At 45.9% G+C, this 24,997-nt stretch overlaps 1 protein-coding gene across 6 annotated transcripts in view; it reads left to right on the top strand.

The window, feature by feature from the left end:
• ALDH18A1 (aldehyde dehydrogenase 18 family member A1) overlaps window positions 1-24,997 on the top strand; it is a 42,466-nt gene that overhangs the window by 6,843 nt on the left and 10,626 nt on the right. Inside the window, exons 2-11 of one of the 6 annotated variants that reach the window (XM_008060216.2) lie at window positions 1,880-2,094; window positions 6,547-6,696; window positions 6,784-6,888; window positions 11,072-11,230; window positions 11,639-11,729; window positions 15,757-15,881; window positions 16,613-16,757; window positions 17,838-17,911; window positions 19,099-19,192; window positions 23,382-23,602. In XM_008060216.2, the coding sequence (XP_008058407.1) occupies window positions 1,880-2,094; window positions 6,547-6,696; window positions 6,784-6,888; window positions 11,072-11,230; window positions 11,639-11,729; window positions 15,757-15,881; window positions 16,613-16,757; window positions 17,838-17,911; window positions 19,099-19,192; window positions 23,382-23,602 (1,379 nt within the window). The remainder of the gene's footprint in view (window positions 1-1,879; window positions 2,095-6,546; window positions 6,697-6,783; window positions 6,889-11,071; window positions 11,231-11,638; window positions 11,730-15,756; window positions 15,882-16,612; window positions 16,758-17,837; window positions 17,912-19,098; window positions 19,193-23,381; window positions 23,603-24,997) is intronic. The other 5 variants (XM_008060217.2, XM_021713452.1, XM_008060218.2 and 2 more) reach the window with 5 other exon arrangements.

Here is a 24,997-nt window from a genome sequence, read left to right as displayed (position 1 = left end):
GGCTTTAGGTGATGTCTTTTTTTTTTTTTGAGTTGGAGTCTCACTCCATCGCCCAGGCTGGAGAGCCATGGCATGCTCACAGCCAACCCAGCGTCGACCTACTGGGCTCCAGCGTTCCTTCCGTCTCAGCCTTCCAAATAGCCGGAACTACAGGCATGCACTACCACACCCAGTTAATTTTTGATTTATTGTAGAGACAAGGTCTTGCCAATCTGCCAGGGCTGGTCTCGAACCTGCAGACTCAGGCAAACTCCACTTGCCTTGGCCTCCCAAAGTGCTGGGATTACAGGCTGAGCCACCAAGCCTGGCCTTTTTCCAGCTTTTTAATTAAGTTTTTAAAATTTCCTCCCTGGAAGTCTTATACTGTGTTGCACAAAAAAGAATCAGGAAAGGATTGTGTAGGGGCAGATGTCCAGAGGGGTAGGAAGAAAGTACCTGACTCCAACACTGCTATAGACCTTTGGATGTCTTCTCCCACTGTTACAGGAGTCTGGGTTCATGCTGCCGTATCAGAAGGATAGATTGTAGGTGTATCCATGAAGATTTTTTATTATTCGTGGCAATTGCTTTGTTCTTTAATGTCTTTGCTAATCAGACTCTTCCCTTTGTTTATAGTGGTGTGGTTTCATTATTTTATTTTTTTGAATTGGGCTCACTGTCTTGCCCAGGCTGGAGTGCAGTGGCACGATCTCTGCTCACCGCAGCCTCAACCTCCTGGGCTCAGGCAATCCTCCCACCTTAGCCTCCCAAGTAACTGGGACTACAGGCGTGGGCCACTACAGGCGTGGGCCACCACAGTTGGCTAATTTTTGATTTTTTTTTTTTTGTGGAGACAGGGTCTTGCTTCATTACCTAAGATGGTCTCAAACTCCTGGGCTCAAGCAATTATCCTTTCTTGACCTCCCAGAGTCATAGGATTACAGGCATGAGTTACTATGCCCGGCCTGGTTTCTTTTAAAAGACATATTTTTCTGATTATGAAAGCAGTGCATTTCTACTGCATATGCTTGGGAAATAAAGGAAAAAATAAAATTTAAAACCACCCATAATCCTATCAGGAAATAAAGTAGTGATGTTTTGATTTATTTTATTAATCTTTCTGTGCATTTAGGCATGTATAAGAAACTTGCATATCATGAGTATCTTTCTGTGTTATTAAAAGAGGTAAGAGGATTGCCTGAGCCCAGGGATTTGAGACCAGTCTGGGCAACTTGGTAAGACCTCGTTTCTACAATATATCAAAAAATTAGCTGGCTGTGGTAGTATATGCCTGTAGTTCTGGCTACTTGGAAGACTGAGGCAGAAGGATCACCAGAGCCCAGCAGGTCAATGCTGGGGTGGCAGTGAGCATGCAACTGCACTCTAGCATGGGCAACAGAGTGAGACTCTGACTCAAAAAAAAAATTGTGAAAATGTTCATTAATCTTTCTCCCTTTTTTTGACATTATTCTGCTTCTGAGTTTTCCTGTCATAAATATACTCTGATGAACAGCTTTCTGATACATCTTGTTGTTCCCATCTCTGATTTATTTCTTAGAATACATTTTTGAACATGGAATTGCTGAATCAAAAGGTGTGAGCATTTTTCCAGGCTTCTGATAAATTTTGCCAGCGTGTCTTCAGGAGAGATCATTCTTTTAGACTCTTCACCAGCAGCATTCGGTTGTGCCTGTGACCTGTGCACAGGTTGTTAACTCCGGGCAATTCGACAATAAGAACATGCTAGACAGAGCTTTTGATATACTGTGGTGGTTGTACTTGGTTAATGATAAAACTGTTTTTAGGTGGCTCAACTAGTTAGCACTGTGCATGCAGGTTTGTATTGAGAAATTATAGCGTGTGTTTCTTTTTTCCTTGCACTTGACGTTGGCGGCCACAGAGCGTATCCAGCCTTCAGCCACCAGACATGTACGTTCCTGGAGCAACATCCCCTTCATTACTGTGCCCCTCAACCGAACACACGGCAAGTCCTTCGCCCACCGCAGTGAGCTGAAGCATGCCAAGAGAATTGTGGTGAAACTCGGAAGTGCTGTGGTGACCCGAGGGGATGAGTGTGGCCTGGCACTGGGGCGCCTGGCATCGATTGTTGAGCAGGTAATTCCCAAGAGGGGAAATTCTGCTGTGCTGAAATTGGGGTCTCAGCTTTCTAGTTCAGGCTCATCAACTTGTAAAAGTAATCTTGATCTGAGGGTGACAGATTCAACCCCGTCTGAAAACTCTTTCCCAATGTAAATGCCTGTGGGAGATAGCATCCCAGGGCAGTAAAAGGGGGTGCCAAGGAGGAGCCCTGATTTCGTGCAGTTTATTCCTCAGGCTTCTTAGTGATGAGGAGCCTTGTAGGCCAGGGGTTCTTAGTCCTGGGTGCACATTAGAATCACCCAGGAGCCTGGAGTTGCCTGGGCTTCACACCCAGCCATTTAATAAGTGTCTCTGGGGTGGGACACCTGTGTTTTTAAAATTTTGGTGAGTCTAATATATGTCAGTGTTGAGTACCCAGATGGATGTGTATAAATACAGAGTTTTTTTTTTTTCTGCTTTGCTGTTTGAGTCTAAAACCAGGCATCTGGGCATCCTAGAGATAAAGACAGAACTCTTCCATTCCAACTGTGACTCAACCCTGTGCTCCATAACCATATTTTTAGGTGTTTTTTGTTGTTGTTGCAGTTGGGATCTCACTTTGTTGCCCAGGCTCTAGTGCAGTGGCATGATCACAGTTCACCGCAGCCGTGACTTCCTGGGCTCAGGCCATTCTCCTGCCTCAGCCTCCTGAGTAGCTGGGACTACAGGCATGGACCACCATGTCTGGCTGATTTTTTTTACTTTATGTAGGGATGAGGTCTCACTGTGTTGCCCAGGCTGGTCTCAAACACCTGGCCTCAAGTAATCTTCTCGCCTTGGCCTCCCAAAATGCTGGGATTACAGGTGTGAGCCAGCACACCTGGCTCTTATTTTCAGTTTTTAAAAAACAGCTTTTCTGAAGAGTTGGTTTTGGGAAACCACTAAGCTGAAACTTGATGGAATTTTCTTCTTTACTGTTCCTCTTTTTCTTTGCTAATTAGTCCAGTAATCTTGAAATAAATATGAGATACCATTATAAAGATTTCTCCAGTTCGAATATTTGAAAGGACTCACCAGACTCCACAGAGATTACTCATGTGGCTTTTCTTTAAAGGCAACCTTTGCACAAGCCGCCAAAGCCTTCATTTGCACATGGATGGCACTCTGTCTCCATATGGAGTTACCAAAATATATGCAGGGATTCTTGGCCTTGGGAGGGCTCAAAGCAGAGGCTTCCAGTGGAGTTGTTGTGCTCTGCTGGCCATGAGGTCAAGCCAGGCTAACCAGATTCTCAGTAAAGAAACTGACCTTAGGGGCTGGCGAGGGCATTTTGAACTTTAAACATCACCCTATACATTGTTACCCCTATCTTGACCAAGAGGAGAGATCAACACACTTTTTCTTTAAGGGACCAGATAGTGAATCTTTTAGGCTTTGTAGGCCATAATCTCTGTCTCAACTTTTCTGCTCTGCCATTGTAGTGCAGAAGCAACCGTAGACAATACATTCATGAATGTGGAAGGCTGTGATCCAGTAAAACTTTGTTTTAGGCATAGACCAGATTTGGCCAGGAGTCAGGAACCAATGTGCAGGCATCCCTGACTTAATGTGAGAGCTCTTCCATTCCAGCTAGGATACAGCTCTGCCTGTGATCACGTTTCCAGTTTTTAAAAAATAACTTTCATGAGGAGTTGGTATCAGGAAACTGCTAACCAGAAACTTGATGGGATTTTCTGCTTATATTTTCTGTACTAAGCAGTTATCAAACCTGTCTCCCAGATTGAGTTCGTCAAATCAGATATTTGTCAAGGGGCTACATTGTGAGGGGCACAGCAGAACTTGGACTATTGCGTCTGCCCTTGAGAAGCCAGAACTGGGCTCCCAAAGCAACTAGGTGATTGTTCAAGGCAGTAAATATCCAGTGAGTGGGTCCAAATGACAGCAACTGATGGGTCCAGAGGAGGGAAAGTCAGGTGAGAGTGTGGTTGTTATCAGGAGAGCAGACCTCAGCCTGGGCCTTGAGGACTGGTGGGATTTACACCCATCGAGAGGAGTATTCTCATGCTGCCGAGTGCATGACCAGATCCCCTGGAGTTGTGCGACCCAGTGGTTCTGGGGAAGGAACATACATGGATTCCAGAGGGAGGACAGACAGGAATGGGCATGGCATGTTTCGGGCCAGGGTAGAGACAAGCCTGAAAGCAGCGGTCACCACGGTCTCAGCAGGGAGAATATAGAATTAGATGGATCGTTCCATTAGGCAGGCCTCTGAAGCCAAGTAGGTGAGTCGGAGTTCTCTCTAAAAGCAGATGGAAGATTGAGAGCAGAGGAGAACCTTGATGAAAACAGCAGAGAGAATCTGGGAGAGGCTTGCTAGGTCGCCAGTCCCCCTCCAGGGCTACCGTGGACCTCACAGAAGGTCTCACTAGATGAAGGTGTGGCTGGTACACAGTGAGCTGGCTTGGCCAAGGCCTCTGAGCGTGTTGGCAGGACTCAGGAGCCAACTTAACGTGGCTTCCACTGGCCGAACGTGGGATGATTTGAACATCAGTAAAGGCAATTACTACAAAGCAATGAAATGAGTTTAAATCCATGGTGATCCTTTAAAAAAAAGCCCATTGGCCGTCTTTGGAGGGTTCTAGTAAGCGTGTGCATTATTTTGAAAGTGGATGAGTGAGAGGGAAAGACACACACATGTCCTGCTTTCCATGGACAAACCACCTCAAGGTGACCAAAGAGTTGATGAAAGAACGTCTCCTGTTATAGAAGTATTTCAGCCTGTGAATGAAAAAGGGATGATTGAGTTCACCTGTCAGCATTTTGCAGCTCCTGATGGAATCATGAATCTTGGCCGTGTTCATCCACAGATGCTAACATTACAGAAAGTGAGACAACCAGGTGCTGAGTGTGCCCTTGCTGGACATGTGCACCACGACCTAGAAAGAGATCCTGAAAGAAGCAAAAATCGAGCCTCCAGACAAACAGCAGTTTACAGGAAATACAGAGCTCAGTATTAAACAATACCACAGAGATACAATCAGGAAAATACAGACTGGGAAAATCCTAAAGAACAAAGACTCAGTTTGACAAAAAATTACAGGGGGGGAAAATGATGGAGGGGAACCAATGGATGGAAAGAGACTTAAAAGACATGTAATTAACTGTAATGCATGAGTTGAATGCACATCTCAACTTGAGCAAGCTAAAACACTGAGGAAATGTGAACACTGACTATTTGATATGAAGGAATTCATTACAGTATTTTAGATGATAATGATTTTGTGAAGATATATATATATTCATTCCCTGGTTCAGCAATTACTACTGAAATATTTACAAGTGAAATAAGTCTGGGACCTGGGATTTATATTAAAACAGTGTTGGGAATGTAGAGGGGTTATTGGAGAGTGAGCACTTGGCCATGAGAGGTAGTTGTTGAAACTGGGTGGTAGGTGCATGGGGAAATACTGTTCTCATCATTTTGGTTAAGTATGAAATTTTCTGATACAATGTTATTGTTTTAAATTATGCTGTTGGTGAGGTCCTGAGCCAGGTAAAAGGTTCAAGCATCAGAAGGAATGGCCAGGTTAGGAATATTGACTCTATTGCATCTTGAGGTTTTTTGTTTTGTTTTGTTTTGTTTTGGGGTTGTTTTTGTTTTTTTTTTCTTTTGAGTCAGGGTCTTACTCTGTCACCTAGGCTGGAGTGTAGTGGCACACACGGCTTACCGCAGCCTCAACCTCCTGGGCTTAGGTGATCCTCCCATCTCAGCCTCCTGAGTAGCTGGGACTACAGGAATGCACCACCATGCCTGGCTAGTTTTTTTTTATAGAGATGAGGTCTCGCTATGTTGCCCAGCCTGGTCTCGAACTCCTGGGCTCAGGCAATCTCACCTTGGCCTCCCAGGGACTATGCCCGGCCTCTGTGGCATCTCGAGTATGTGATTGTTTCCACATGGATCTGTCCAAGGTAGGAAGCAAAGTGATCCCAGCTGGTTCTGGGCAAACAGAGCAGAACAAAGTCAGCATCTGCAGTCTAGGCAAAGGCGACCCATAGGAATCAGATACGCCTCCAACAGCCTCATCTTCCCAGGTCAAGCCTTAGAACCCGAGGAGCCCTCTACTAAGTCTGTGTTGCAATTCTCACCTATAGACTTCTGTTCTGGGCTTTATTGCCTGGATCCCTTAGCCTTCTGCACATCATCTTCCCTGCAGATAGCTTCAAGCCATGTAGATGCCAAACTGGTTCCACCCGGGAGTCCCCTTATTACAAATGTCTTAATTTCTATCTGCCACCTGCTACACAGAAGTTTGAGGCAGCTTATGGGATCTGTTTTTAGCAAACAGCCTGAGTGATTGAGCCACTGAGTTCCGGTTCATAAACCAGCGTTTGGGACCCATGCATTAGTCCACCTTCCCTGGGTCTCTTGTAAAGAGAGGAAAGAGACAACACAGTGACTTGCGGTGCCCTTCCCTTCCTCGATGCCAGGTGTCCGTGCTGCAGAACCAGGGCCGAGAGATGATGCTGGTGACCAGTGGAGCCGTGGCCTTTGGCAAGCAGCGCTTGCGCCATGAGATCCTTCTGTCTCAGAGCGTGCGGCAGGCCCTGCACTCGGGACAGAACCAGCTGAAGGAGATGGTGAGTGCTGCCTCCCACACCTTGGAGCAGGCCCTGGGTCTCCTTCCCTCGTTCCCAGCTGCATCTTGTCTGATTGGTATGTTTCAGGCAATTCCAGTCTTAGAGGCACGAGCCTGTGCAGCTGCCGGACAGAGTGGGCTGATGGCCTTGTACGAAGCCATGTTTACCCAGTACAGCATCTGTGCTGCCCAGGTGAGGCGTTGGGCTTCGCAGGCGGGTGTGGGACGTGTGAGGGTGGTTCTTGTGGAACAAAGAGCTTGCAAGGACTCTGGGGCCAGACTGCCAGTGGATAGCCTCAGCTTCATCACCCGCTACTTGGGAGACCTGAAGAATCTCTTGATGTCCAGCCTTTTGTGCCTCACTTTCCTCATCTGAAAAATGGGGGTAATGTCAGTGCCTACTTCAGAAGTTTTTTGGAAGGGGTCAATGAGAAAATAGGTGAAAAGCAATTAGTGTAATGTCTGGTACAGAGTACATTCTCACTAAATGTTGGCGCTTGTTCTTATACTAATAACTTTTAGGACTACTACCTCTGCTAATGCTTCTAAAGACAGGAAAGGTAAGTGTCTTTATTTCATTGACTTCTTTAAAGTTCAGGTGGCTTGTGTGTCTTCACACCTGGTTGCCTTTCTTTTTTTCTTGTTTTTGAGTTGGAGTCTTACTGCATTGCCCAGCCTGGAGTGTAGTGGCACGCTCACAGCCACCCCAGCATCGACCTGCTGGGTCCAGGCGATCCTTCTACCTCAGCCTTCCAAGCAGCCAGAGCTATAAGCATGTGCTACCAACACCCAACTAATTTTTTGATTTCTTGTAGAGACGAGATCTCACCAAGTTGCCCAGGCTGTTCTCAAACCTGTGGGCTCAGACAGTCCACTCACCTTGGCCTCCCAATATGCTAGGATTACAGGCTTGAGCCACTGCACCAGGCCCTGGTTGCCTTTCATAGTAGATGTCTGTTAAGCATTGGAGGGAAAGGAGTGCTGGTAGTTGATTGGTTTTTCACTCATTCAGCAAATATTTATTGAGCCCCCGTGGGTGTACCAAGCAGTGTTTTGGGTATTGGGGATACTGTGGTAAGCAAATCAGACATGGTTATGATTATAGTCCTTGTGGGACTTAGAAATTTTTAGTGGCTACCCTTAAATGTTATAGAACCATCTTTCTGCATTATTTCATTTTTATCTAAATTTCTTTAAATGTTTTCAGTTATATTTTTAATCCAACTGTATAAATACATAATACGTAGAAACATTTAAATAGCAGTCATTTCACAAAACAACTGGAAAAAATCTAACTCCTCAAGTTATTGTTTCAAAACTCCTTTACACAAATGTTGATGCTGTACACACAGTACATCATTCCAAGTTTTGCTTTGTTTCCCCATCATTTTCACAGTTGTCATCCACAATGGGTTCTGATATTATACCAGGTGTCCTTGAGTCTGTGAGTTGAAACAGAAAGGCACAGACTTGTCCCCCTATTGCCTATGGCTGGGGACCCCACTTTCTGCAATCTTAGGGTTTTTTATGTTAGTATAAATGCAATATAATACAATAGTATAAGTACAGTATAATCTTGATTTTTTTTTTTTTTTTAATACTGGGTCTCAATCTGTCATCCAGGCTGGAGTGCAATGGTGCAATCATGGCTCACTGCAACCTCAAGTTCCTGGTTGCAAGTGATCCTTCTGCCTCAGCCTCCTGAATAGCTGAGAAAAAAGGAGGCTTTTTCTTTTTTTTTGTAGAGATGGTTTCATTATGTTGCTCTGGCTGGTCTTGAACTCCTGGGCTCAAGCTATCCTCCCACACTGTCCCCAGGTTGCTGGGATTACATCAGGAGCCACTATGCTCGGCCCTAGAAGTCTCTATTTCAGTCATCCTTCTTTATTATCTGCTCTTTCTACTACTCCACAATCCAATGATGATTTTAGTCTTTAATTAAAAAAAAAAAATCCTGGAACCAGGTCTGAGGAAAGTTTTGCTTTTTCCTAGGGATGATGCTTTTTGAGGGTTTGTTTTCCTCTTGTTTAGTTTTAAAGGACAGCAGCCATTGTTCCCTTTAACACTGTGGTGAAAGATCTCCTCCCCACCCCCCGGTTCCCGAGAGCTTCAGTCTCTGGGCTCCTTCTTGTCACACCTGCACCTTCCCCCAGGCCACCTTGTCTACCGGGAATCTTTGCCCTTTGCACCTTATCCTGTGGTTCCTTCTTTTCTTTTGCAGTCCTATATAGAAGAAGATCATTATCAGGGCTTTTGAAGATCTCCAGAAGGTCGTTTCCCAGGGCAAAGACTTTAACACGTGCAATAGCTTGTTTGTTTTCACGGAAACAGCACTGATTTGTGTGCAACACATTGCCCTTGTCCAAGCCCACACTTTCCCCTCTCTGGACTCCAACCTTTGGATTCAGGCCCTCCGGCCTAGCCTGTGAACTGTTTGGGCGCCATATGTTTTCCCTGGGCCCTTCGACCTCCTATCTCCTACACACGTGTCTGTTTCCCTTGTTGGGTCTTTCACCATCGTGACCAGAAGCTGTATGTTCAGCTTTGACCTGGGCCTGTTTCTTGCAGAATTAAACTTTTCTGAGGAGATTGTGATCTTCCCCGTTTCATCTTTCTCCAAACCATCAACGTTTTTATTCTCCATTCCAGCAGCTAGTACAGGGTCTGGCATTTCAGTGGTACTCAACAGATGTTTCATCAAGCAAGTGAGTGAGGGGTTCTTCTCCATCATATGACTACTTTGTTTTCATTCCCTGTGCTGGATATATCACTAAGGTTGCCGTTCTATTGCTGTGCTCTTCTCAGCTACCACAGTTCAGGCCTTTGCCTGACGTGGTACCCTCCTTCTTGACCGTCTGCTTCCACCCTCTCCTACCCATCCAACCCTACATAGTAGGAACCTTCTCCTTAAACATCACAGAAGTTACATTAAACATCTATTCTTGAGTTTGAGGGTTTATTACCATTTAGATTCTTGCTGTTTCCATTACTCACTTGCCTTTCTCTCTTGCTAAACATTGCCTGAGGCTAGGTTCGGTGGCTCATGCCTGTAATCCTAGGTCTTTGGGAGGCCAAGGCGGGAGGATCTCAAGACCAGCTTGTGCAACATAGCAAGACCTCATCCCTACAAAGAAAATTTAAAAATTAGCCAGGCGTGGTGGCGCATGCCTGGAGTCTCAGCTAATCAGGAAGCTGAAGTGAAAGATAGCCTGAGTCCAGGAGATCAAGGCTGCCGTGATCGTACCACTGCGCTCCAGCCTTTACCACAGAGTGAAAGTCCAACTCAAAAAGAAAAATGGCCTGAAACTCTGGTTCATGAAAGAAAGCACAACAGTTTACCAGCCCTGACAGTTGGCTCTCCACTCTGCCTTTGAGCACCTTCAGCTCATCTTCTCCCTCAGACTAAATTGTGTCCTGTCCTCCTTCCAGCTTGTGACTTAAGACTCACCTCCATAAACCTCTCAGACTAATTCACATGCTCAAACACAGTCTTTGTTAACTTCAGTAACAGTCTGCTTCACAGCTAGAACAGTGACAACAGAGACCTGTTCCATGTTGTCGCATATACTTCTCAGTTGCTAGGATACAGAGATCTATTAGGAATGATTGGGCATAAGGTGCACATCTGTATTCCCAGCTACTCAGGAGGCTGAGGTGGGAGGATTGCCTTAGGTCAAGAGTTCGAGTCCATCCTGATGGGCATAGCAGGACCGTATCTCTTTAAAAAAAGAAAGAAAGAAAGAAAGAAAGCCATTAATTCCTCCACTATCCCTCTAAAGTAAAAATCTATCCATTAATTCTGTAAACAGATGAGATTTTGAGATTTGATAGGTCTTTGAGGATTAAAGTACTTTTACAAGAAGACTTGAACACACTCTTAACTAAATCTTTCAGGTGACTTTGTTTTTTGGGGGTTTTTTGAGTTGAAATCTCACTCCGTCGCCCAGGCTGGAGTGCAGTGGCACACTCATGGCCACCCCAGTGTCGACCTGCTGGGCTCCAGCGATCCTTCTATCTAAGCCTTTCAAGTAGCCAGAACTACAGGTGCGTGCTACCATGCCCAGCTAATTTTTTATTTATCATAGAAATGAGGTCTTGCCAAGTTGCCCGGGCTGGTCTTTGACCCGCGGGCTCAGGCAATCCACTCACCTCGGCCTCCCAAAGTGCTGGGATGTCAGGCTGAGCCACCGAGCCCGGCTTTTTTTTTTTAATTTCTACATGAACTAGATAAGCATCCTTACGTACGTATTTCATTCCACTCTGTGTGGGGTCCTAGAAACCCAGAGCTGAACTCTCCTGCTCTTAGCATCTTCTGAGTGCTGGGAAGTGTCTCATTTTTCTCCTCCCTGCATTTTCAACCTGTTTGATCCTTTTAGATTTTGGTGACCAATTTGGATTTCCACGACGAGCAAAAGCGCCGGAACCTCAACGGGACACTCCATGAGCTCCTCCGAATGAACATCGTCCCCATTGTCAACACAAACGACGCTGTTGTCCCCCCAGCTGAGCCCAACAGTGATCTCCAGGGGGTAAATGTGGGTACAGTATTCCTCAGGGTTAAGCATGCTGGAGGCACTAACACCACGCTACGCTGCACGTACTAACACCGGAATTAGCATGGCTTGTGCGAGGTAGAGTGGGAGAGAGGCTGGCCTCGTGGAGGAGGGACCGCAGGAGCTCTTCTGGAGCCAGGGGTTTCGCACCGCAGGGCGAGGTGCTATGGTGACTGCAGGGGTGTGTGAACACGGCTTGTGCATTTCTGTGGCTGGAAGCCTATGTGTTTAGAAAAGGGGCTGCCGGCAGACATCGTGTTTTGCAGGCAGAAGGGCCTGCGGGAGCTGTCATCCACACATTCGGAGTCACTGGCTTGGCCCCGCTGGGTGCTTCTGTGAGATTACTCCTGGACTACGTGGCTCACTCACAACTTTTTATCTGCATTCCAGGTTATTAGTGTTAAGGATAATGATAGCCTGGCTGCCCGTCTGGCTGTGGAAATGAAAACGGACCTCTTGATTGTTCTTTCCGACGTAGAAGGTACAAAGTATGACTTTTTTCGTTTATCTGTCTTTTGTTTTAAATGCTACACATGGAGCACCTGACTTTCCCTCTGATTCCTTCTGATCTTTTTTTTTTTTTCTGACTACAGATCATTATTTTCTGAGCCATATGGTCTGACAAAGGGCTTTATGACTTAGAGTGTGGGCGAGTCTGGGAGATGCATTTTGAATGCTGCAATGTTGTTTCCAGGTGTTTTCAGTTGCAGGTTTTTTTTCATGGCAACTTGATGGAGATGTAATTCACATGTCATATGACTCACTTATTTAAAGTTTACAATTCAGTGATTTTTAGTATCTTCACACAGTTGTGCACTCGTCACTACAGTCAATTGTAGAACACTCTCATCACACTAGCAAGAAACCCCATACCCACCGGCAGTCACTCCCCACTTCCACCCAAACTCCCCAGCCTTGGGTCAGCCTCCAGTGTACTTTCTGTCTCCGGATTTATCTGTTCTGGACATTTTATGTAAATGGAATCACACACTACGTGGTCCTTTATGACTGGCTTCTTTCCCTCGGCATGATGTGTCCAAGGTTCATCCATGTGGTAGCATATGTGAGTGTTTCTTGTTATTGCTGAACAATATTCCACTCTCTGGATAGCCCTTGCTTTATTTATCTGTTTACCAGTTGATGGACATTTGGACTATTGTGAATAGCGCTGTGAACATTCATGAGCAGTTTTTGTGTGAATGTGTTTCTGTTTCACTTAAGAGAATTGCTAACTCTGTTTGAAAGGCTTTTGATGCACTACTAGAATATTTTCCAAAACAGTCACACCATTTTACATTCCCACCAGCAGTGTATGAAGGTTTTGGTTTGTTTCCATCCCTGCCAGAACACTTGTTGTCTGCCTTTTTTGTTACAGCCATCCTAATGGGTGTAAAGTGATGGCTCATTGTGGTTTTGATTACTTTCGGTTTTTCATGTATATCACAGGGCAAATTATTTTACATTGGAGCCTCTGTAGAGAGTGTAGACTTTCTGGTCACTGTGTTCTTAAATGTTACTCTGTCCTCTTCCTCATGGAGTGGCCCCTCTTGTCTCTAATTCTTCGACTCTTCTTTGTTCACTCTTCTCGCTTTCTTAGGCTATTTCCATTTCACAGTTTGGCCCATAAGAAATACAGTAGGGCACACTTCATCCACAAGGGTGTCTGCATAATGAACATTTGAATACCTAACCCTGAATTGTACACCACATCTTAAAAAAGAAAGAGAGAGAGAGAGAGAGAGAGAGAGAGAGAGAGAAAGAGAGAAAAGGAAGGGAAGGAAGGAAAGAAAGAAAGAAAGAAAGAAAGACAGACAGACAGACATACATACATACATCATACATACATCATACATACATACATACATACATACATACAGTAGCCTTGTCCAAAATAGGCCAAACCTCCCAGATCTCAAAGTTCCCCATTATATTCCCAGGAGGTCTGAAAAACCCTACTTAATTCCCAGCCCACACCAAGGCAGGTTAACATGGTGGAGCTCGTTTTCTATTTTACGTTGCAGTGGCATGAAGTAAGGGCAGGGGCTGTCTGGTGGAGGCAGGGACAGATACTGATGAACTTGTCTCCTGCCTGTGTGGAAAGTCAGAGATACCACGCCTACGCATCAGTATCTTTACCTGTAAGAAGTCTTGGCACTACGTTGACCCCTCTGACTTGAAGTCTCAAGACAGGAACAGCTAAGTTGGGTGAGGTAGGAGCCACCATGGAGAAGAACGCGAGTCGGTTCATCAGCAGGTGTTTATTGAATTTCTACTAAGTACAAATAGTGTGTGCTAGGTGCTCTATATAAATGTCAATTTATTCAATCTTTGTAGCAACTCTGCAAAGTAGATAGGTTAGCCCAGTTATATAGACAGAGAAATTTAAAACTAAATTCAAGCTGGGAATGGTGGCAGGCTCCTGTAATCCTAGCTACCCTGGAGGCTGAGGTGGGAGGATTGCCTGAGCACAGGCGTTTGAGGCTGTAGTGCACTAAGATTGCACCTGTGGATAGCCACTGTACTCCAGCCTGAACAACATAGCGAGACCCCATCTCTAGGGCAGGGGGGGAGGGTAAAAGAAAAAGAAAAATAGTTGTATTAAAAAATGAAGTTCAGATCAGTTCAATTGTACCTCTGAAGTCACATAGCAAGTGCTTGGCAGAGGCTAGTTTCAAATCTGAGTCTGTCAATTGAAAAACCTTCCCTTCTCCCTCTCTCCTATACTCTCTGACAAGGTAAAAAGTGCAGGGTTTTGAAAGATCAATATATGAAACCCAGTTTGAACAAGACTCTAATAAATAGTTTTGATGCAGCCTCAGACACCAAAATTGGTCATTGACAGGCTTGAATCTTACTGTAATTAACTTAATTAATGATCCACTGAGTACTCCCCCCCCTTTTTTTTTTGAGTTGGTGTCTCTCTCTGTTGCCCAGACTGGAGTGTAGTGGCATACTCACGGCCACCCCGCACTACAGCCTCAAACGCCTGGGCTCAGAGACCTGCTGGACTCAGGCGATCCTTCCACCTCAGCCTTCCAAGTAGCCACAACTATAGGCATGTGCTATCATGCCCGGCTAATTTTTTTTTATTTGTAGAGACAAAGTCTCACCAGTTGCCCTGGCTGGTCTCGAACCTGCCGGCTCAGGCAGTCCACTTGCCTCGGCTTCCCAAAGTGCTAGGATTACAGACTAAGCCACTGAGCCCAGCCCAACTTTTAAAATAGTATCAGAATGTTAAATATGCTCCCGGTGGAATTGAGAGGCTGCTATCAGGGAAAAAGAGAAGTGGCCAGAACATCAGAATGCCAGGGACCCCTCAGCGTCTCTGGGGAAGGTTTGGCTTAGAGTTGTTCAGTCTTTCCTGGACTAGTACATGAGACAGAAACATCCTCTAAATCCAAGCCTGTCATCTTATGGCACTGTATTTTCTGGGAAGAACCCAGCCCTAAATCCTGGAGAGCTGTGGACTGTTAAGTGAGGTAAGGGCAGAGGTAGACAGAGGTTGTGAGAAGCATTTTTTCTCTGCCTAGAATAATTTGCACAGTCCATGGTTTGCACTGCTCTGTGCCATACTAGATACCGGTTTCCTCACTCCCTCCCCCACGGAAGTAGCAGAGAGCAAGACTGTGTTACAGCCTTGGAATCACAGAGGGGAGAGCAAGACAAGCAGGAGCTTAAAACCAAAACCTCACTACCCAAAATGCCCTTCAACCAGTTCCCAGCCACAGGCAGTGCCTCCTCTCTGGGTGCCCTTTAGGTCTTGATTTGACTCCATTTTCTCGGACCCTTCTCAACCGCCACCCCTTACCCTTACTCCTTACTCACTCTTCTTTAAAGTGAAACCGTGAGGATTTAAGATCTGGGATTGTATGCAGATAATGTTTCATGTAACTCTATTTCACATCAAAGGGGCATATGCTCTATGGTAATGAATCCAGCCTGAATGCCAGGAGTCATAGCTCCCCTGCTGGCTCAGCCTGGCCTCCACAGCAGCTCGCTCATAAAGCGGGGCGCATAAATGAGTGACTGTTTCAAAGGGTGTCGTGCGAGTTCATGAGTTCCTCGTTCATCTCTTCCTGCTCAGAACGGTCACAGTGAACAGTCCCCAACTGCTGTGCTGTTGCTGCAGGAACCACCCTTCTTTTTCAGTTTTATCCTTGAGGCACGGCATCCTCAGTGGCAATGGCGGAGGGGAGAACAACCTGCCAGTGGGCTGTGGGCAGGGCTCATGAATGTCATGCCAGGGACATGGCCGTGTGCTGATGTTGGGAGACATTTGTTTGTTAAGCTAGGTGATAGAAGTATGTGAGGCAAGTCCTCCTGGGATTGCTCTTCAGCATGGTCGACTCCCCAAGGGTCCTTTGTTCCCTTTGGGTAAGGCAGGTGGTGATGTGGTAGAATTCATCCCGGTGAGAGACGTGCAGAGGGCTTGGCAGGTGCCTAGGAGGAATGTCTTGGGATCACTCGCTCCCACCAAAGCAGTATTGCTGACTCATGTCTACTTTTAGGCCTCTTTGACAGCCCCCCAGGATCAGATGATGCCAAGCTCATTGATATATTTTATCCCGGAGATCAGCAGTCTGTGACGTTTGGGACCAAGTCTAGAGTGGGAATGGGAGGCATGGAAGCCAAGGTAAGAATCTGGTGCCTGAACTGCCCTTGACCATTATAAAGCCTAGGAATATTTTATCCTGTTTACTTTTGGGAATTGTGTGGTGGCTAATGGTTCAGATGTGAGGCACACACACACTTAAATATGCACAGTGATGACAATGTTTAGTCTGTCTGTATTTTTTTTGTTAATGGTATGTGAATAGTATATTCATATTGTAACTCGAGGGCAGGGCATATATATTTTTGGTAATTCACAAATCATCTAATATACCACCTCAAGTATTTCTTGAGGAAAACGTTCAAAAGTTCTTGGTCTCCCATTGGTTGTTCTGAGAAGTTATACCCTTGAGGAATGGCGTCATATGTAGCACTGATAGAAGTGAGGACGAGAGTCCCGCTTACAAAAGCTAAGCATCCTCAGGATCAGACTTATTAATCCCCAGGCCTTTCCTTAGGTTGTTTCAGAGTTGAGGTGCCAGAAGTCAAATGTAGAAGTTATGAGCCCCATACTACAGAACTTGGCTGGAAACAAAGAGCTGGCTGCTTCATCTTCAGGCAACATGTGCCAGAGAACAGTGTGTGGGCTGCATGTGTACCCAAAGCTTCTGAGCTGTGAATAACATCCCTGCATCTGCTTAGTTTGCTCAGTATTAAATAGCATTCTATATCTTTCTGCAAGTTTAAACTATGGGTGACTAGGTCTGCGTCTTGTCTTCATTCTGAATCTTTGGATCTAACCCGTCCCATTAGGTGAAAGCAGCCCTCTGGGCTTTGCAAGGTGGCACTTCTGTCGTTATTGCCAACGGAACCCATCCAAAGGTATCTGGGCACGTCATCACAGACATCGTGGAGGGAAAGAAAGTTGGCACCTTCTTTTCAGAAGTGAAGCCTGCTGGTAAGTAGTTCTTCAAAAAATTCCAAGGCCTATGGATGGTAGCTAATAACACCCCATCCTAGATGAGATTGGGTGCGTTCAGGATGGTATGGCTGTGGACGTCACCCCATCTTAGGACGGAAGACTGAGCTCTCATTCTGGGTTATAGATCACAACCTTGATGTGTTCATATTATGAAATAGGGTATTGTTATGAACACTATTTTCAAAATTGGATTTCGTTTTGCTTTTGTAAAAGTCTGTCTAACCTGCCGAGTTAGGCCTATTCTCTGCAGAATCACTAGAATAAAGAATATATCCTGAATTGTATTCTACATCTTTAAAATAAAATATATATATATATATATATATATTTTTTTTTTTTTTTTTTTTGAGTTGGAGTCTCACTCTGTCGCCCAGACAGGAGTGCAGTGGCCGCTGCCGGCCACCACAGCCTCGACCTGCTGGGCTCCAGCGATCCTTCCACCTCAGCCTTCTGAGTAGCCGGAATTACAGGTGCACGCTACCACGCCCGGCTGATTTTTTGATTTATTGTAGAGATGAGGTCTCACTGCCCAGGCGGGTCTCAAACCCGCGGGCTCAGGCAATCCACTCACCTCAGCCTCCCAAAGGCGCGGGATTACAGGCTGAGCCACCGAGCCTGGCTAATAAAATATATTTTTAAAAAGACTATAAACATCCGTTTTCTCAGGAAACATTTGCTAGGCCCATGCTGGATGCCAGGTCCCCAGGAACACTAGAGATACAGAGGTGCATAAAGGTGCGGTGTGTACCCTCAGTGCTCACGAAGGACAGAGCTGCCTGAGAACCTGCATTCAGAAATGCAGCACATCACAAAACATCAGTCAAAGTGTAATTGAAAAGAAATCTAGAGAACAGAAAATATATTGTTTACCCCAGAAATATGGGCAAGTCCTTGTGGCTGTGCCTGAGCAGTCTTGTGTTATTGCGATCCCGTATGTGGAACAAGCCCACCAAGACATCAGGTGCTCCTTCTGTGCGGTGAGGGACGTGTGCACGTGCCGGGAAGGCGAGGAGGGCTAGGCTGACCATGACCTGAGGTTTCCACATGTTCTTGCAGGCCCCACCGTCGAGCAACAGGGAGAAATGGCTCGCTCTGGAGGGAGGATGTTGGCCACGTTGGAACCTGAGCAGGTAGTGACCTTAGCTGATGGTTGCATTACTTTCTGAGCAAGTCATGCCGTACGTTTGGCACTACAGTCAAGCCTGCTGATTTCCCCTTTCTTCCTCGTGTCCCAGGAGTTGTCTGAGTTGCAAGTCTAATTCAGATCTGCCCTGCCTTTTTTCTCTTTCCTAATTTTATTTTCCCTTTGCCTTTTGTAGGCTGAGGCCTAAGGTAGCTTTTCATCACTTGATGTTTTGATCAAAGGCATCGTGAAAATGATGAGCTCAGGAAGGCCACCTGATCCTTCCACATCATGGGCAGCGAGAGGCAGGAACGTTACTCATCCCAGCCCATTCTGGATCCCCTAACTGTCCTATAAGGTGGAAGCTCGAGAGCCCACTCCCCTGTGGGTGGCCTGCCCTGTCTGTCACCAGTTACTCGTGGCTTAGTTTAAGTGGCGGGCACGAAGAGGCCGGAAGCGAGAGGCGGTCAGGTGAAAGCTGGGCGCTGACTCCCCAGGGTTGTGTTGTCAGGGATGGACTTGAGAGTGATGGACACATGTTGTTTCCGGGGGCTACTTTGACCTGAGAAAGGAGAAGAGGAAGTAAAATAACTGCGGTAGCAGAGAGAGGAAAGCAGAGAAGGAACCCGGCTTCTCTCTCAACCCACTTCCCTCTGCTCCCCCGTAGTCCCCACATCTATTTGCCACGTTGCCTAATCTAACTGGGTGAGGTTTGGGGTCTCTTCAGGGATCTGGACTACATTTTTTTCTTTTTCACTGAATTCATTAAATAAATAATTGACAAGAAAGAAATGCCAGATATGAAAATGTACCTGGGAAATAAGCTCTCTAGCCAGTGATACTAAATATGTAAAGATGTGTGCACCATGCTGATTCGAGGAGCTGGCTCCTGTCTCCTGGCAAACTGTGCAACCCATCAGGCCTCCTCCCCCACCGTTGGGCCAGGGTTGGCTAATCATGCTAATCAGGAGTGGTGAGCAGGACGAGGAGAAGTCAGAAGATATGAGAGAGGAAGGAAGAAGTCAGGGGAGCAGCGATGGGAAATGAGTAGGAGCCAGGAGACTGCAGGCGACGGTGGTCTTGGATGCAGGCGCGGGCCTGTCACTTCTGGAAGAGCAGCTTTACAACCTGTGCGTGCGTTCCTCTTGGGTTAACACATCGGCTTGTCTTTTCAATGGTGTGCCTTTCTTTCAGAGAGCAGAAATTATCCATCATCTGGCTGATCTGTTGACCGACCAGCGGGATGAGATCCTGTTAGCCAACAAAAAAGACTTGGAGGAGGCAGAGGGTGAGGACCAGGCAATTTAGAGTCATTGTCTTGGAGGGGTTTTATTTGGGTTTGGGGTTTCTTGTTTTACTACTAATTCTTATGTCTGCCTAGAGATAAGACTGCTGCAGAAGAGATTGTATCTTATGCAGCATTTTTAGCAAGGGTAGGTGGCTGTGTTAGGCTAGTATTAGTTATGCTGCCCCGCCCCCACCCCAGATATTTTAGTATAATCACGAGGGGAGCTTTTTCCATTCCCCACAGGTCAGGAGCTATGGCTGCTGTGGCGTTTCTGGATGAAAAAGGAAAGTTTGAGAACCCCAGTGCTTTAGGCATTCTCTAATAGCAGCCAACATTTATTTAGGCCTTTCTGTATTACCAGGCACTGTGCTAAGGGCCGTACAGACAGAATGTCGTTTAATCTTCACAACATAGCCCTTTTGAGATAACTACTATGTATTATCCCCATTTTACAGAGGAGGAAACTGCGACTCAGAGAAGTTGGTCAGTGATGGACCCAGATTCAAACACAGGTGGAATGTCCATATGAAAGAGCTGTAGAAACAGTTTGTGTGGCCTATGATGGAGAGCACATCTCTCAGTTAATTAACCAGCCTGAAGACTTCCCAGGTTTAGTGCCTGTGCCACCCAGAAAGACCCTGAGATGATAATGGCAGAGTGAGATGGTGAACTCACACTGCAGGCAGTGGAACATGTGAACAGTCAGTCAGGCCCTGATTCCTTCTCTCCTTTTTCTTAATTATCTTTTTTTTAAATTTATTTAATCAGAGTGTAACTCTGTCGCTCAGGTTGGAGTGCAGGGGCATGCTCATGGCCATCGTAGCCTCAACCTGCTCAACTACAGGCACATGCCACCATACCCAGCTAATTTTTTGACTTATTGTAGAGACAAGGTCTTGCCTGGCCTTAATTATCTTTTCCACTTTAAAATAATGGGGGTTGCCAGGCACAGTGACTCAACGCCTGTAATCCCAGAACTTTGAGAGGCGGAGGCGAGAAGATTGCCTGAGCCCAGGGGTTCGAGACCAGCCTGGGCAACATGGTGAGACCTTGTCTCTACAATAAATTAAAAAAAAAAAAAACAAAAAACAACTAGATGGGTGTAGTGGCACACACACTGTAGTTTGAGCTACTTGGAAGGCTGAGGTGGAAGGATCGCCTGAGCCCAGGAGGTCAAGGCTGCAGTGGCCGGGAGCGTGCCATTGCACTCCAACCTGGGTGACAGAGTAAAACTCCAGTTAAAAAGGGCGGGGGACTGATTTTTCTGGGGTTTTTAATTTCCTTTTCTCATGAATACATATGCATTAACATTAACATCCAGATTCAGAGTTCCTTTCGAAGAATCCTTGCAAGGAGCATCAACATTACTTTCATTCCTTAAAGCAGTGGTCCCTGACCTTTCTTGGCATCAGGGACAGGTTTTGTGGAAGATAGTTTTTCCACGGATGGGGGTGGGGAGGAGGATGGTTTGGGGATGATTCAAGCGTATTACACTTATCGTGCAGATCAGCGTCAGCATTAGAGTCTCATAAGGAGCACTCAGCCTAGATCCTTCACCTGCACAGTTCGCAATAGAATTCGTGCTCTCATGAGAATCTGATGCCACCGTTGATCTGACAGAAGGTGGAGCTCCAGTTATCTGCCACTCCCCTCATGCGATGTGGCCCACATCCTAACAGGCCATGGACTGATAACAGTCTGCAGCCCAGAGGTTAGGGGCCCCTGCCTTAAAGCATTTTTGAACCATTGTTTTAGAACTTCCTCTAGAGTTTATATCTAGTCTTTTTAATTTTTGTAGTATTGGAAAGTCATAAAGTAGATTTTCAGAAATCTTCTTTTAATTTCAAGTAAAAGAATTAAGACTCACAGAGGTTAAAGCTGTTGCAGAAAGTCTCACAGCCTGTTACTGGCAGAACTCTGATTTGTGATCCCAGTTACATCTCTGCACACACACATGGACACCCTGCAGGTTAAGAATAGAGCCCTACGTATACATGAGCACAGTCATCCCTTTTGACTCAGTAATCTCAGTTCAGGGGATTCAGCCTAAGAAAATATTTCAAGAGGAGAAAACAGCTCTGTATGTAAAGATTCGTAGAGCAGGATCATTTATCACACTGAGAAACTAGAAACAACTTGAGTGTCTAACAACACAGGTGTGGTTCAGTGCATTAAGCTATGTCAGTTCAAGGGAATTTTTTTTTTTCTTTGAGTTAGCCTGTCACTTAAGCTAGAGTACAGTGGCATGATCATGGCTCACCACAGTCTCAATCTGCTGGGCTTAGGCTGGTCTCCTGAGTAGCTGGGATGACAGGCATGTGCCACTATGTCCAGCGAATATTTTTATTTATTTATTTTGAGTCAGAGTCTGACTCTGTCGCCCAGGCTAGAGTGCAGTGGCATGCTCATGGCCACCCCAGTGTCAACCTGCTGGGCTCAGGTGATCCTTCTGCCTCAGCTTTCCAAGTGGCCAGAGCTATAGGTGCGTGCTACCACACCTGGCTAATTTTTTTTATATATATATTATAGAGATGAGTTCTCACCAAGTTGCTCAGGCTGGTCTCAAACCCCTGGGCTCAGGCAATCCTCTCACCTCAACCTCCCAAAGTGCTGGGATTACAGGAGTGAACCACTGTGCCCAGCCTTGATTTTTTTTTGTAGAGACGAGATTTTGCTCTGTTGTCCAGGCTAGTCTTGAACTGCTATGCTCAGGCAGTCCTCTCACCTTGCGCTTCCAAAGTGCTGAGATTGCAGGTATGAGCTGCTGCGCCCGGTCTCAAGGAATATTTAGTAATAATTAAGATAATACATTTTGCAACATGGAAAACATACATGCATTGTGAAGTGAAAAACTGGGATGTGACATTAAATATGTACTATAATTAAAATTTGATTTTTAGCATGTGGAGAAAAGTGAAGAAAATTAATGTATACAACAGGTTGGTAGCCTGATGGTTTAATTTTTCCTTAATATAAGGTTGGTTCTCTCCCTCCAAAGTAGAAATCTTTATTATTTTTTTCTTAGTGGATGTAACTATTTTAAAAAGGCTAAATTTATCATAATCTCATTTCAACATTGACGCCAGTAATGATCTGTGATACATGATTCTAGGTGGTTTTCCTGAGTGTATATGTGTGTGTGTGTGTGTGTGTGTGTGTGTGTGTGTGTGTGTGCGCGCGCGCGCACGCGTGCATACATAGACTCACACCATGCATACTGTTGTCCTTAAAATTAAAGAAAATTTTCTATATAAACATACCATAGCTTTACTTAAATTTTGTAAATCCTATTCTCCATCCCAAAATATTTAACTCTTTATTTTAGAAAAAAACATATTTTGCTTCTGATTATAATAATAATGCACTTGCTGTAGAAAATGAAAATAATGCAGAAAAACAGAGAGATCACACTGTCTGAAGAACTTTCAGATGTCACCCTGTGCACACAGATATACACAGCATTGATACATAAGATCATGTCACATGTGCTGTTTTACAGTTTGCCTTTTTATTTTCATTTTTAATTTTTATTAATTTATTTATTTTGAGTCATAATCTCACTCCATTGCCCAGGCTGGAGGGCAGTGGCATGCTCATGGCCACCCCAGCGTCGACCCACTGGGTTCAGGCAATACTTTTCCTTCCGCCTCAGCCTTCCAAGTAGCCAGAACTATAGGCACGCACTACCACACCCGGCTAATTTTTTGATTTATTGTAGAGGCGAGGGCTCGCTAAGTTGCCTGGGTTGATCTCGAACCCCGCAGGCTCAGCCAGTCTACTGGCCTCTGCCTTCCAAAGTGCTGGGATTATAGGCTGAGCTACCGAGCTCAGCCCAGTTTGTCTTTCTCACAAACTGTATCTGAGCCAGCTTTCCATGTCGATAAACATAGATATATCGTGTACAGTAACTGCACTGTAGCCCATTGTCTAAATTTTTAGGTGGAATTGGTTTCCCACTGTTGTAAAAATGCTGTGGTAACTATCCTGGTTACACACAGGCTTGTTCTTCAAGTGGTACGTTTTGGAACCAAAGTTGCTGACCCAGAGGGTGCGGGTGTATGTCACTGTCTCCCTGAGTCTGTCCCTCATGCAATGCCACATGGTCATGAAACACCCCGACATGCTTGCTGGGTGGTGGCTGCAGCCTGCCGGGTCTGCCGCCCCACCTGTGCTCTCAACACCTTTCCAGGGAGACTCGCAGCTCCTCTACTGAAGCGTTTAAGCCTCTCCACATCCAAGCTGAACAGCCTGGCCATCGGTCTGCGGCAGATTGCAGCCTCCTCCCAGGACAGCGTGGGGCGTGTTTTGCGCCGGACCCGCATTGCCAAAAACCTGGAACTCGAACAAGTGACTGTCCCAATTGGAGTTCTGCTGGTGATCTTTGAATCTCGCCCTGACTGTCTACCCCAGGTGCGTGACTAAATGTCCTACCAGGGGGTGGGAGGGGGTGGGGGAATTGGAGGAAGAGTGTGTTTTCAGGACTGGAGATAAGATTCTCAAAGGCAATTGTGTGGGTGTGGGTGTGGGTGTGGATGTGTGTGAAGATCTTCTGGGTTTTTTGGTCCCAGAAAAAGATCAATTTTGAGACTTCATTCTCAGGCTATTCTTCGGGCAACTTATGTTCTTGATTCTTCCAGTAGTCCTGAGGTAGCTCTTCATATGTTCATGTTACAGTTGGAAAATCTGAGCCTTGTAGACGTTAATATTCTCGTCACACTTTGTGTAAGGTAGAGCTGGGACTGGAGCCCAGATCGAGCTGCCACTCTGTAGTGCAGGAGTGGTTTTCCAAATACCTTCGCTCGTGGCTCACTCTGCCGCCTGGCCACGAAGCCCCGCTGGCCTGCTGCAGGTCGCTCATCTCACAACTGGCTTTGCCGGTGTGCTCCGTGTCACAGATGACTTCCTGTATGTTGGCTAGGGAGAAGGACTGTCAGTAGTTAATGAGAGCTAGAATGCAACTCTCTTTAAGGACGTGAACGTACCATAGGCTCCTGTTAAGAAGCCACACGTTCAAGGTCTTGCCAGGCCACCAGGCCGGGACATATAATGTAGTGCTAGAGGGTAGCCTCACACTGTGGCCCTAAACTGTCCCAAAACTCGGAGGCCATTTCCTCACTGGACTGTCCTGTAGGGTGATACCAGCTTTTTCTTCGCACTATCCCCACGGTCTCACAGGAAAATTCTGGTTTTTTAAAAATAAAAAGGGGTACAAGTGCAAGTTTGTTCCATGCATGTGTCATGTAGCGGTGGGTCTGGGCTTTTAGTGTCCCCGCCCTCAACAACAACCATTGTACCCAGTAGGCTGTTCTCCAACACTCACCTCCCTCCCACCCTTTGGTCTCCAGTGTCTGACATTCCACTCTATCCATCCATGTGTGCCCATTGTTTAACTTCAAGTAAGAACATGTGCTGTTTGTTTCTGGGAAATTTTGTTTTAAACACAAATGCAGCACCTCTTTATTAGAAGCCATGGATGACAAGTAGGAGTCTGGAATATGCTACGGAAGGTCCTTTCTGATGTGTCCTAAAGCCAGCCTGTTCACCAAGGGACTGTCATACCAATGGGGCCTGTCCTCAGCCTCTGGCTGATGTGGGCACCCCACCCTCTGGCTACATACCTGTCTAGCAGAAATGCCCCAGTGATGTCTGCAAAACCCGCCTTTGGCCAGGCACAGTGGCTCACACGTGTAATCCCAGCACTTTGGGAAGCTGAGGCGAGAGGGTTGTCTGAGACCAGGATTTTGAGACCAAACAGGGCAACTTGCAAAGACCTCGTCGCTACAATAAATCAGAAACTTAGCCAGG

This window comes from Carlito syrichta, unplaced genomic scaffold (assembly GCF_000164805.1).
Source record: "Carlito syrichta isolate Samal-C Ts95f unplaced genomic scaffold, Tarsius_syrichta-2.0.1 Scaffold304557, whole genome shotgun sequence".
Classification (NCBI taxonomy): Eukaryota; Metazoa; Chordata; class Mammalia; order Primates; family Tarsiidae; genus Carlito; species Carlito syrichta.
Note: the sequence above shows the minus strand (reverse complement) of the source record. Positions and strands in the feature narration are given on the sequence as shown.